Source organism: Nannospalax galili, unplaced genomic scaffold, assembly GCF_000622305.1.
Source record: "Nannospalax galili isolate Female #2095 unplaced genomic scaffold, S.galili_v1.0 scaffold72, whole genome shotgun sequence".
Lineage (NCBI taxonomy): Eukaryota > Metazoa > Chordata > Mammalia > Rodentia > Spalacidae > Nannospalax > Nannospalax galili.
In genome coordinates, this window is record NW_008336933.1 from 5,803,807 (window position 1) to 5,816,211 (window position 12,405).

Genomic DNA, 12,405 nt, shown 5'->3' on the forward strand with positions numbered 1-12,405 from the left:
CTCGTTTCTACTGTAGCTTTGCAGCTGCCCACCATCACTATCTTCTCCTTACTTCTGTTGACTAACAGCTTCCACGGGGCTGTTGTTTCCCTGGAGTTCTGTCACCATCATCATACCTAGCTCCATGGAAACATCTTTTAATACTTCATTTCAACCTCAGTGGACATATCTGAGGGCAGTGTCCCATGCAAAAGGAACAGCGCATGCAAAACACTAAGGCTTGTTTTGCTTGGCAAGGACTGGGTGAGCTCTGAAGCATAGCTTGACGTGAGCCATCAAGGACAACTTTTAAGCCAGGGGAAGGGTTTTGGATTTGAATGAGACAGTAAGTCATTAAAGGATTCTTAGTGGAGGACCACCATATTCTATCAGCTCTTAAAAGGATCAGTACAGATGCTGAGCAAAACTGGGCTGTGAAAGGGAAGTAGAAAGCCCTGGCAGAGGGCTACAGTGATTGTCCAGACATGCGCGGATGGTGCCTTGATGCCTTTTGTATTCTAGGTTGCTTTGTATTTCTATTTACCTTGAGGACACAGACCTCATACTCTGAATTTATGAAGCATGGACATGACCTACATGCACCCATTCAACTATTGTTTTATAAATAATTGCTTAAGTAGCACTAATGGTACTGGTAAATCCACATTGCTTAGTGACACAATGGCACCACCAGAAGGCCTTGTTACTGTCTATACTGTCACCAATCTCATCTTGTTTTTTACTTCATTACATCTCAGAGACTGTAGTAGATCCAACTCTCAACGAGGGATAAACGTGATGGCAAATTTTGATGGTTTGACCTCAGCATGGGATTTATGACCGAAGCAGTAAGGGGCACTGTCAAGAATCTCGATAACATTTCTCCCAAGGCCATCCTCACTGTAGCGACATGCCTGGGGAGAAGAGAGGGTATGAATCAGGGAGAGCTGGATCAAACAAGTCTCATTTCTTTAGATCAAGCGAGCTGGGGGTCGAAAACCCAAGGATGTCTAGATCCAGCCCTAACATTCTGGACGCGGTCACAGTCTCGGGCCTCATCCCAGAACCACAGACATGAACTGCCCTCGGTCGAGGATGCTGCGAGTCTCTGGACCAATCTCAGCGCCGTCCACCTTGCGCCACACGGAGCATGCTCAAGAGGTAGCGGCCAGTGGCCGGCCGGAGCGGGGCGAGAAGGCGGAGCCACGCAGTGCGCACGCGTGCTAAGACACATAGGCGGAAGTGGCGCGCCGGCGCCGGGGATGCGGAGACCTTCCGGGGAGGTAGCGGCAGCCCGCTCCGGGAGAGTGGAGGCGGAGGAGGAGGTGACTGGGGTGGGGAAGCTGGGGCCGACTGGCCGGGGTCTCCCGGTGACTGGCCGGCTGGGGGGTGGGCGAGGTGTCGGAAACCCAGACCCCCTGTTTCCGGGAAGGTTGTCCGCCTCTTCCCCTGGGGCCGGAGCGGGGACCTCCGTTTGGGAGGATGGCCACCGGCTGGCGCGGTTTCTAGGAAGGAGCATCCTTCCTCCTGGCCGCTTGGTCCCCTGAGACTGGCTGCAGCGCCCTGGGGCCCCCATCTGTGGACCCTTCTGGGATGACACCTCCGCCGGGCTCCTCTAGCCTGCCTTCTGTGCTTCGGAGAACTGTCAGTCTCCAGGGTTCTTCCAGCCTGCAGTTGTAGTTGAGAGAACCACTTCCGGATCCGTGTGCTTCACTCCGGGGGCTGCCTTTTGCCCGGCAGTGAAACGGATTGTTCTTCCCGGGTTATTAAGTGTATGCCGCTGAAAGTTACGCGTGTTCTTCCTGTTCTCGTGGCTGAATTCCCTTCCTCGTCCTCCCCTCCACCCCATCACCGTGTAGAAGGTGGATTGACTTGGTATACTAGCAAGAGTTTCCGGTTTTTAAAAAACAAAGATGTTGGGCATCTCAGCGCTTCTTCTGCAGCAGGTTATCAGACTCCAGAATTCTAGTTAAAACGTTTTTACTTTAAGGGAATGGAAGTAGTTTGAGACTTGGAAAAAAGACATTGTCAGCATTTGAAAATGGTTTAGATATCGTTGCTTGTCCTTAATATAGAGATTAAATCCCAAATTCAGCCTTCTCCTTTGGGATAAAAGAGGTTAAAAACTTACCAGTTTCTCAGTTCGTGTGGTGGTGTATAGAAGAAATCAGAATCTTGTTTTCCTGCTTTATAATCATACTCCACATTCCATGATTTATCAAGAATGCAAGCAAGGCATGGAGGCAAGACCCTTGTCACCTGAGTGTGGCAGTTTTATTTCAGGCTACTCACATGATAGATTTTCCTCACATTCCACATTTATGTAATGGAAATCTTTTATCTTTCAGGTTTGAAAAGATTAGATTAACAAATAAGCTGAGGGTTGCAAGATGTGTCGGCCAATAAAGGCTCTCAAGGCCAAGCCTGATCCCCTAACAATCTCTAGGACCCACTTGGTGGAAGGAGAGAACTAAGTTCCCACAAGTTGTCCTCTGACCTCTGTGTCTGCTGTGGCATACTTGCGCAAACCCATAAACACACACAAAATGAATGAAAATATAATTAAGTCATTAAAAAAGGAAATAAGCTGAAAATAATTTTTATTTCAGCAGGTCATTATAAGTCAACCTTGTCAGTGTTTATAAATTTTTAATGTACAGTAACTGCTGGAAACACTTTTTAATTCCATTTCAGCTGTTTTTTTATTCCTTCAAGGAGCTAAAGTTAAATAAATGCCTGTGTTGAGTTTAAGAGTCCTCGGGCTGGAATCCACGTTTGTGATTTCTTTCTATTTTAGTTTCAAGGGTTATCTCAAGCTTCTAAAAGTAAAACAAAAATGTCAGTTATTTGATTTGAAAACTTTTAGTTCCATGCTTGCGTTTTTCTTTGGTAGGATTTAAAAATTTTTTTTATTACATCTTACGTTTTGTGGCGGGGTATGTATGCCTGTGGCACCACACACAAGTGGAGGTCAGAGGAGTTCTTGCAGGAGTGGAGTCTCTCCTATCATGTGAGTCCTGGGGATCTAACTGGGATTGTTATGTGTGGCAGTGGGTGCCTTTACCAACTGAGCATCTCACCAGCACTCTGCTGGTTTGGGTTTATTTGTTGTTGTTGGTGGTGGTGGTGGTATTGTTGTTGATGTTGTGTTAAAGACACGGGCTATGTGTCTCAGAATGACCTCAAACTCACAGTAGTCTTCCTGCCTCAGCCTTCCAAGTGCTGGGATTTAAGACATGAGCAACCATACCTGGCCATACTCGATTGTTTTTTTTCCTGCACTACAAGGGCTTTGCATTCAGTTTCTTTAGATGGCAGTATCAGTCATTAATATTTGAAACAAAAGAGAGATTGCCAACATTAGGGATCAAGTGTGAGAGTATCAGAGGCCTTCATTGGTCATGCTAACAAGTGATGTGCACATTGATAAAATAAGACTGCACTCCAAATACAGCTTTAAAGGGCAGGTTTTGTGGTACTGAGGCATCAAGTAAGCACTGGCAGCAAATCTGTTTCCATGGTCATCACAAATGCTTTGTGGGACATTCAGAAGAGATATCAGTAGAGTGTGTTTAGAAAAGGTAGGGCTGGAGAAGTTTTACCCTGTACGTGCTCATAAGGCTGCAAGGAGGTATGTCAGGAGTGTTAAAGTCAAGGAAGGAAGCAGAGAAATATTGGTCACATGGTGTTTACTAGTACACAAGACAGTCCTTCATCGACAGTCTTGTGGTCTTGTAATGTGCTGTACCATCATATGGAGAAGGCTGCGTGGGAAGTCCATGTCCCTATTTCCATTGCATGTCAGAGGAATGAATCGGTGTCAGCAAGAGTTCTGAGAAGCCAAGTAGTGACATCTGACATCCATGGGCAGTCACACTATATGCTGTGTTCCTTTACCTTTATTTCCTAGAGTTCCCTCAAAAAATCCTACAAATAGCTCATTTTACCTTCTGCTTTAGAAGTACAGCATCTGAAGCTTAGGGAGTAATTTGCCCAAATTTCTTGGGTAGTGAGTATCAAAGCTCAGATCTCTGAACTCCAAAGCACAGGGAGGCATCATGTTGTAACAGTTTGTTGTACTGTTAGCTGTAGTTGAGTCAGTACAGTGTGCTTGCCATCTCAGAAGAGAGGACTGTTGAGAAAAAGGTACTTCCTGGAGAAATACTTCCATGCTAGTAAAAGCGGGAGATTGTGTAACATTGATTCTGTATGTGTGCATGGGTATGTGTCACTTACAAAAGCATCTGCACTATTCTCCCAATTTTAATTTTCTGTAAGATTTTCAGTTTTGCTGATAAATTTTGCCAGCGCTACACAGTTTTTTTGTTTGTTTTTGTTTTTTAATATATCTAAGCAAGGGTGATTATAGGCTGAGGTCTGAGGGAGTCCAGCAGATAGACCAGCTTATTTGGTTCTCTGAGTTTGGGGTACAAAGTATATGCCAGATACCAAGCTAAAGATACTGATAAGATTTGAATCTTGCCCTTATCATCTAACTACAGGGATTTGTGAGGGTGTCACAAAGAAGGGGGTGTGAAAGCTGAACTTGAACTTGAATCTGACCCAAAGAGTAAGTCCTGAGTCAGAAAGGATACCATGAGCCCAGGGCTGTTAGAGTTCCAGGTTGTACTCAGAAATGGGACTGAAAGGGTTTAGGCCTTTTATTGAAATGCACTAGAGAAGAGAAGCTTAGAACCTGTGTGTGTGGTCACATTTATTTAAATGGTGCTCTGTAGCTGTGTCTAACACAAAAAATAGTAATGAATATTACTTCTTCAATGTTCAAAGGTTTCACCTGAATGAACTATCAGCATTGGGGGTGGGGAGCCCAGTCCAAAGCATGGTTTATCGTGGAAGTCCCATTTCAACATCTCCTACAAGATGGCATAAAACTCTACCCTGAGTGGGAATGATTGAGGCGTTGGATGGCAAGGGAGAACAGAGTAAGAAACACGAGTGCAGGAAGGAGGACAAACTTCATACAAGAACTTGTGTGTTCTCTTTGGAAATCTGGCACATGTCTCAGAGCAAATGTGTCAGTGCCTAAGTCCTGCTAGTAATGAGTGTAGTCAGGACCTTGACCCCTGTTTAAGTGACTGAGGTCTCCTTAGTGTCTGCAAATCAGCAAACCAGAAACGATCATGAAGAGGTTTTCTTATCATTCATAGTGTCACTTGACAGGTCTTTCAGGGGATGTGAAGTCCACTGTCAAGCTTGATCTTCTGCCCCCAGAGTCTAAATTTCCCTTCTCACTGGAATTATAACAGTTTCTAGGAAAATAATCTTTTCCTCATAAGTGAGTTCCAGTGTCTCATAGTTCTTCATTTTTAAAAGGAATTTATTAGTTTCGGTTTACATAAATCTAATGGGAGACTGACATTATTGATGGTGCTCTCATGATTTTTTTGTCACACACACTGACAGAAAAAAAAAATGGCACATTTTCTGCCTTTTACATTCCAAAGAATATTATGATAATTTCACTTATGGAAGGTGAAAAAAAAGTTTTCTTAGGCTGGCATAGTGGCTCATGCTTATCACCCTGGTACTCCAGAGCCAGAGGAAGAGGAAGTTCCTAGCCAGCCTGAGCGACATAGGACACTGTCCTAAGAATGATTTTGGGGTTTTGTTGTTGTTATTGTTGTTGTTTTTTGTTTGGTTGGTTGGTTGGGGTTTTTTTGTGTTTTGTTTTGTTTGTTTGTTTGTTTGTTTTTTGTCTTTTTGAGACAGGGTCTCACTGTAGCCCCAGCTATCCTGGAACTCACTATGTAGACCAGGCTGGCCTCAAACTCAGAGATCTGCCTGCCTCTGCCTCCTGAGTGCTGGGATTAAAGGCGGTACGCCACCACATCTGGCTCTGTTGTTGTTTTTAACCTAAGAAATGCTGTTACTAAAACCTTCTTTCCTTTCTGTACTCCCTGATAAATCTAAAGAACTCACACCCATTTTACTTTATTTTAAAATCACTTCCAAATGGATTTTATAGTTGTCAGTATTTAAGAGTATCTTTAGTCTTTAGTCTTTATTCTTCTAGAAGATTAACTTTTAAAAAAAATATTTTTTAATGTTATGTGTGTAAGTGTACTGCCTGCCTATCATGCAGTGCCCATGGAGGCCAGAAGAGGGTGTTGGATCCCCTGAAATGAGTTACAGATGGTTGTTAGCCACCATGTGGGTGCTGGGATTTGAACCCAGGTCCTCTACAAGAGCAGCCAGTGCTCTTAACCAATGAGCCAAATCTCCAGCCCCAGAAGAAGACTAACTTTAATTTGAAACTATTTTGCATTTTATTTTATTAAAATTATATATTTACTAGATATAAAAACATGGTGCCATGTTTGATGAACTTAATACTAGACTGGCTTTTGGGACCAGGTAGATAAATATGATGCTTACCCAGTGTTGGTTAGTGTGTTCAGTGCTTTGGGAGCTGGAGTGTGAGAAATAACACTAATGTCCAGTGACCACATCTATATAGTTTACACTATACTCTGGATTATGATTTGAAGCCTGCTACTTTACAAACTAAAGTATTTCCATAATTGCTTCTTTCCTTCTCTAGGACGTGGCCAAGCAAGCAGAAGAAAGACTTAACCTGAAAGAGAAAAGCAGCACAGAGAACTCAGCAAGCCTTGAATGTGGCAGGGTCAGAACGATGGATCTCAAGTTCAACAGCTCCAGGAAATACATCTCTATCTCTGTCCCATCCAAAACCCAAACAATGTCGCCGCACATCAAGTCCATTGATGACATTGTGGTGCTTGGCATGAACCTCAGCAAGTTTAACAAACTTACTCAGTTTTTCATATGCGTTGCTGGAGTTTTTGTATTTTACCTAATATACGGATACGTACAGGTAAAACATAGTTTGTAACATTACTTTACCAGTTGATGTCTATATCTGTTTTTGCTCTTTGTGTCTAATCATGATATTTTTATTTACAAGATACTAATTGATTCATAAACTTGAAATTTTTGTAGAGCAATAGGAAAGGGTTTGTTAAAAGGGCTACTGAAAGTAAAAGTCGGAGTTTCCAAGTTAAGTATTTTAATTTGGAAAGAGATACTATCTTGATATAAAGTTATGAATGTAAATTTTTAAATACTTAACAAAACATAGGTAATTGCACCAGGTGTGGTGGTGTAAGCCTTTAGTCCCAGCACTCAGGAGGCAGAAGCAGGCAGATCTCTATGAGTTCGAAGCCATCCTGGTCTACGTAATGAATTCCAGGCCAGCTGGGGATACAGGAAAACCCTGTCTCAAAAAAAAAAAAAGGTAATTGATTGCAATCATGATTCAAGTGTTGCTTGATATCTGGGAACATCTGTTTTAGTTTCAGTAAAACTGGATGATAGCACAGTTTACTCTTGACTAGTGTTGTTAGTGTTGTTCATTGATAAAGTGTTATTTTCATTTTCTTACTTTTTGAGAAAGGGTCTTGCTCTGTAGCCCAGACCACCCTCACGTTCACAATCCTGCCTCATCCTCCCATTTCTTAGGATTATTGGCACATGCCACCACGCTTAGCATAAAAGGTCACTTTTACAGAATAAAAAGGCTGAGAAAATATGACACGATTTCTGCTTTCCCCCCAGTCTCCCCATTAGGATATTTCATTTTGTTAACTAGCTTTCCTGTCATATAATTTGGATTATTTTGCTTTCTCCTTTGAGGCCTGTTGTGTTCTTACTTTGTTGGTTTTCTCTTATTTATTTTTACCATGATCTTATTTTTCTGTGATTGTTATTTGCACAGTACATCTAACATTGCAATAGTTTGTCCCATATTTGCCTTGTAGTTTGAGATAGTTGGCTGGATGAGAGAGGATTCAGGCCAGTATGAACATGTGCGTTCGAATGGGACCCAGTGTTGTTAATGCACATTTAACTATTGACAATTTTTAACCATTAGTATCTTAGCTTTTTAAATTCAAATACTTCACTCAGGGAACTTTTGTAATTCAAGAAAAGGAAACTGGTCATAGTTCTGGTATTCATTAGTCCTAAATTTGGGTGATCTTAAAAATCTTACTTTCTGTTTATCTCACAGAGATAAATTATAGAGGTAAATGTAAGTAAAATTGCAACTTTATTTTTTAGCTAGTTCACAAGAATGACATGAAGAAAGTTAATGTAAAAGTAGTGTAGAGTATTATTTATAACCTGGCTTCCTGCAGAAGATATCTAAAATTGAAAGCAACATATTTTTAATATTTTATTATTATATTTTAAATTTTATGTATATGAGTGTAGTGCCTACATGTATGTAAGTACACCTATGTCATGCAATGCCCATCAAGGTCATAAGAGGGTGTTGGGTCCCCTGGATCTGGAGTTACAGATGGTTGTTAGCCACTGTGTGGGTGCTGGGAACAGAAGCTGGGTCCTCTGCAAGAGCAGCCAGTATTCATAACCCCTGAGCCACCTCTCCAGCCCCATAAAGACAACATTTTAAATAGCAGTTAGAAATAGGGATTAGGATTTCTTGTTGAGAACCTTTTTTTTTCCTTCAGAATACACATCACAAAAACTTGGGGACCATGAATAGTTATGGTAAAGCAAAATAGGAATGTAGCCTACAAATTTCATTGCTACATTTTTTCCTACTTGAATAATTATCAGAGATTTTCATTTATAACTAGAATATGCAAAGTTTTAAGTTGCATAAATTCTGCAAATTATGTTTGTAGCTTTGCCCCTCTGACTGTGAAAACTGACATTGTTACTAAATCTTACATATAATTATATATTAAAATAGTTAAGGAAAATGTCTGGGAAGTGGTTTATCCATCCCTACACACTCACCCAAGGTAGGAAGTTCAGTTTATTCAATTAAAATTAAACTGAGATAGCTCAGTAGTTAAGAGCACTTACTGTTCTTATGGAGGACCTGAGTTCAGTACCCAACACCTACATTGGATGACTCACAACTACCTATAACTCCAGCTCTGGGGAATCCAGTGCCTTCTTCTGTTCACCATAGACACTGCACACATGCACATAAATAAAATTTTGAAACTATTCTAAAAAATTTTTAAACAGGTAACATTTATAGACTACTTCTTAAAATGGCTTGTTACATGTTACTTCATAATATAATATAATGTATTTAGGACCTGAAGATGTAGCTTATTTGGTATAGTGTTGGCCTAACATGCACTAAGCCCAGGGTTCAGTTCTCAACAGAACATAAAGTGAATGTGGTGACACATGCTTATAATCATAGCACTCCAGACATAGAGATAGGAAGATCCAGCATTCACTGTCATCCTGGGCTATGTGGTGAGTTTCAGACTAGCCTGGGCTACATGAGCCATACCTAGAATATATATACATGCTAATATAATATAATATAATATAATATAATATAATATAATATAATATGCGAATATACTCTGTCAGAGTGGTTTTTCAAAGACACAGTCTATGGCACTTAAAATGGTAAAGCATGAACTATATTCCTGTAGGAAGGCCGGGCATAGATGCCTGGCACTCAGTGAAATAAACTTTTTGTGTCAGTTCTTGAAAATAAAAAAGTATTTTGCCTATTTTGTTATTCAGGGCAATTTTTCATTTTGCTCTTTTTTTTTTTTTTTTTTTTAAGGATAAAGCATAAGATGGTGCTTTGAGTTACTTCTCTGTTGATTGCTATGCCTAAGTGACCTTTCCTTGCGATTTGAGTTTGTTGTTGTTTTTGTTCTTTTTTTTCCTTTGGTTGGGAATATAATTTAGTTTCTTCTAAAATGTTGTGCTTATAACAGGACCGAGAAAGTCGGTTTACCCCTTGAACTTAACAGTGTTCACGTATCTTTTAACAGGAACTGATATTTTCAGTGGAAGGTTTTAAGCCTTATGGCTGGTACCTTACTTTAGTGCAGTTTGCATTTTACTCCATATTTGGCCTAATAGAACTTCAGCTTACTCAGGACAAAAGGAGAAGGTATGTGGTTCACTTGTTAGTTAACTTCACTTGTTGGTTGAATCTTAAAAAAAAAAAAGTTTAGCATGCTGAATATGCATGGATTTTACATTTCCCAATGGGACAGCTAATCATGAATTTTTATCAGTATAAACTATATATTAAAAATAATAAGCCTGTTTCTTCATTGAAAAAAGTAGCATCTCTGTTAAATGTAATTTAATGAAATCAAAGAAAGCCTGGACTCAATTCATGGTAAAGTATGTATCCTTCAAAACAAAATGCTCATAAACTTCAACCAAACACATTTGCTGAGTGATAAGACTTAAATGCACCGAGTTTTGTAGTAGCTTTGGAGATGTGAAGTTAGTGTTATATCAACCATCTAACATTGTTGGGAAATGTCCAGTAGTTGAAGTTTCTATTGTCTTTATTTTTTAGTTATATGAAAGTAATAGATTTCATCATAGCTGTTTTATACAGATGTCATCATACTGTGTTCTAATTCATCCCTTCCTTCCCCTGCACCCCTGTCTTCAGCTGCCCACTCTTGTCCGCCTCTCCCCTCTAGTCCTTCCTTAGGCTCTCATGCTACATATACTCTATTACCTCTCTGTTTGCTCCCCTCCCCACCTACGATCTCATCCCTTCTCATGGTACCCTTACTAATTTCGTGACCCCTCCCCCAATATATACATATTTGCATAAATTTAAATTATGTATCACATGTGAGAGAGAACATGAGGCATTGTCTCTCTGATTCCCCCATTTCACTTAACATAGTGAATTCCAGTTCCGTCCGTGGCATGATCCCATTTTTCTTGAGTAATGAATACAATTCCATCATGTATGCATACCATGTTTTCTTGTCCATTCATCAGTTGATAAACATCTAGGCTCATTCCATTCCCTAGCTATTGTGAATAGTGAAGCAATAAACATGGATGGGTAGTATTTCTGTGATATATTGTTTGGGGGTATATACCAAAGAGTGATATAGCTGGCTATGTGGTAGTTATATTTTGTTCTTTTTGAGAAAACCCCGGATTTCCATAGTGGCAGCACCAGTTTATATTCCCACTAACAGTCTATAAACCCATATTCCTTAGTCCCCTCATCCTCTCCAGCATTTATTGTCATGTGTTTTCTGCATGATAACCATTCTGACTGGGTAGAGATAGAATCTCAAAGTTGATTTAACTTTCATTTCACTAATGGCCAAGGATGTTGAAGTTTTTCAAGTATTTACTGGCTATTTGCATTTTCTTTTGAGAATTATGTATTCAATTCATTAATTTATTGACTATATGATATTCCATTTGTTGTTTATTTTGGAGTTTTTAATACACTCTTAATATTAATACCCTATCTGGAGTATAATTATTATCACAGACATTTTTTTCTTTCTTTCTTAGGCTGTCTCTCTACTCTGGTGATTGTTTGCTTTGCCTGGCTTTTTAACTTTATGTAATCCCATTTGTCTCTTCTTGAGAGTATTTCTTATACTACTGGAATACTTTTCATAAGTCATTGCCTATGCCTTTATCTTGAAGTGCTAAAGCCATTTGATCAATGGTATAGTTTTACTCTAAACTTTCCTTATAGATTTTTAATTTGGAAGACCTATCTAAAGTTGATACTTGCGTATTAAAACCCCCCACTGTTATTGTACCAGCACCTGACTTTTTACCTATTAGTGTTTGTTTTAGGAAATCAAGAGCCACATTGTTTGGTGCATATTTATTTACAATTGTTATGAAGCCTATTAAATTGTTTCCTTTATTAATATACATTGGCTTTCTTTATCTCATTTATTAATTTTGTTTGATGTTATCAGATATCAAAATAACTGTGTCAGCTTGCTTTGACTCCATTGACTTCATAGATTGACTTCCATCCTTTGACTCACAGTCTATGGATGGCCTCATAGAGAGAAACAACAGTTAGATTTAGTTTTTTCATCCAGTCAGCCATCCTGCATGTCTTTGGTGGTGAGTTGAGGTCTTCTACATTTAAGGTTACTTGTTATTGAGAGTTGTTTACTAATTCCTGTAATTCTCTTGGTTGCATTGTTCATTCTTTGTTTTCCCCTCCTGTTAGGAGCTTTCTGGTTTACTCTGCCAGACACGATGAATCCCTTTTGAGCTCTCTTTTCTTTATCTGTTCCTCTCAGGAAATTCATTCTTTCCTGTGTTCTTGTGATTGAGAGTGCTTTTCATCCTCCTTGGTATAGTGTATCTTTTTTTTTCTTTTTAATTATTTACTTAATAACCACATACTTAGAAGAAGCATTTCATTACAACAGCACTGACATATTCAATAACAATTTTCCAAGCTAAGATGCATCTCTTTCAAAATTGGCTGTAAATTTTTAGGTTTACAGTTGAATTATTACAGTTATACAATATTGTACTCAGTATAAAGCCTGTAAGACATAAAATTAAATGAAGTTTTAGCCTTTAAAAGAGATCTCCATTTCATTATTAAAATACAGAGTTTCATACAGA

General features: G+C 39.5%; 1 protein-coding gene across 3 annotated transcripts in view; it reads left to right on the forward strand.

Moving 5' to 3' along the window:
* The first annotated feature begins 1,203 nt into the window (after positions 1 to 1,203).
* The window catches only part of Slc35b3 (solute carrier family 35 member B3), a 31,677-nt gene continuing 20,475 nt past the window's right edge, over positions 1,204 to 12,405 (forward strand). The window contains exons 1-3 of one of the 3 annotated variants that reach the window (XM_008831632.3): positions 1,204 to 1,304; positions 6,542 to 6,835; positions 9,798 to 9,919. In XM_008831632.3, coding sequence (XP_008829854.1) covers positions 1,242 to 1,304; positions 6,542 to 6,835; positions 9,798 to 9,919 — 479 coding nt within the window. In that variant the 5' untranslated portion in view covers positions 1,204 to 1,241. Of the gene's footprint in view, positions 1,305 to 1,781; positions 1,926 to 2,912; positions 2,990 to 6,541; positions 6,836 to 9,797; positions 9,920 to 12,405 lie in introns of those variants that run through there. The other 2 variants (XM_029562844.1, XM_008831633.3) reach the window with 2 other exon arrangements.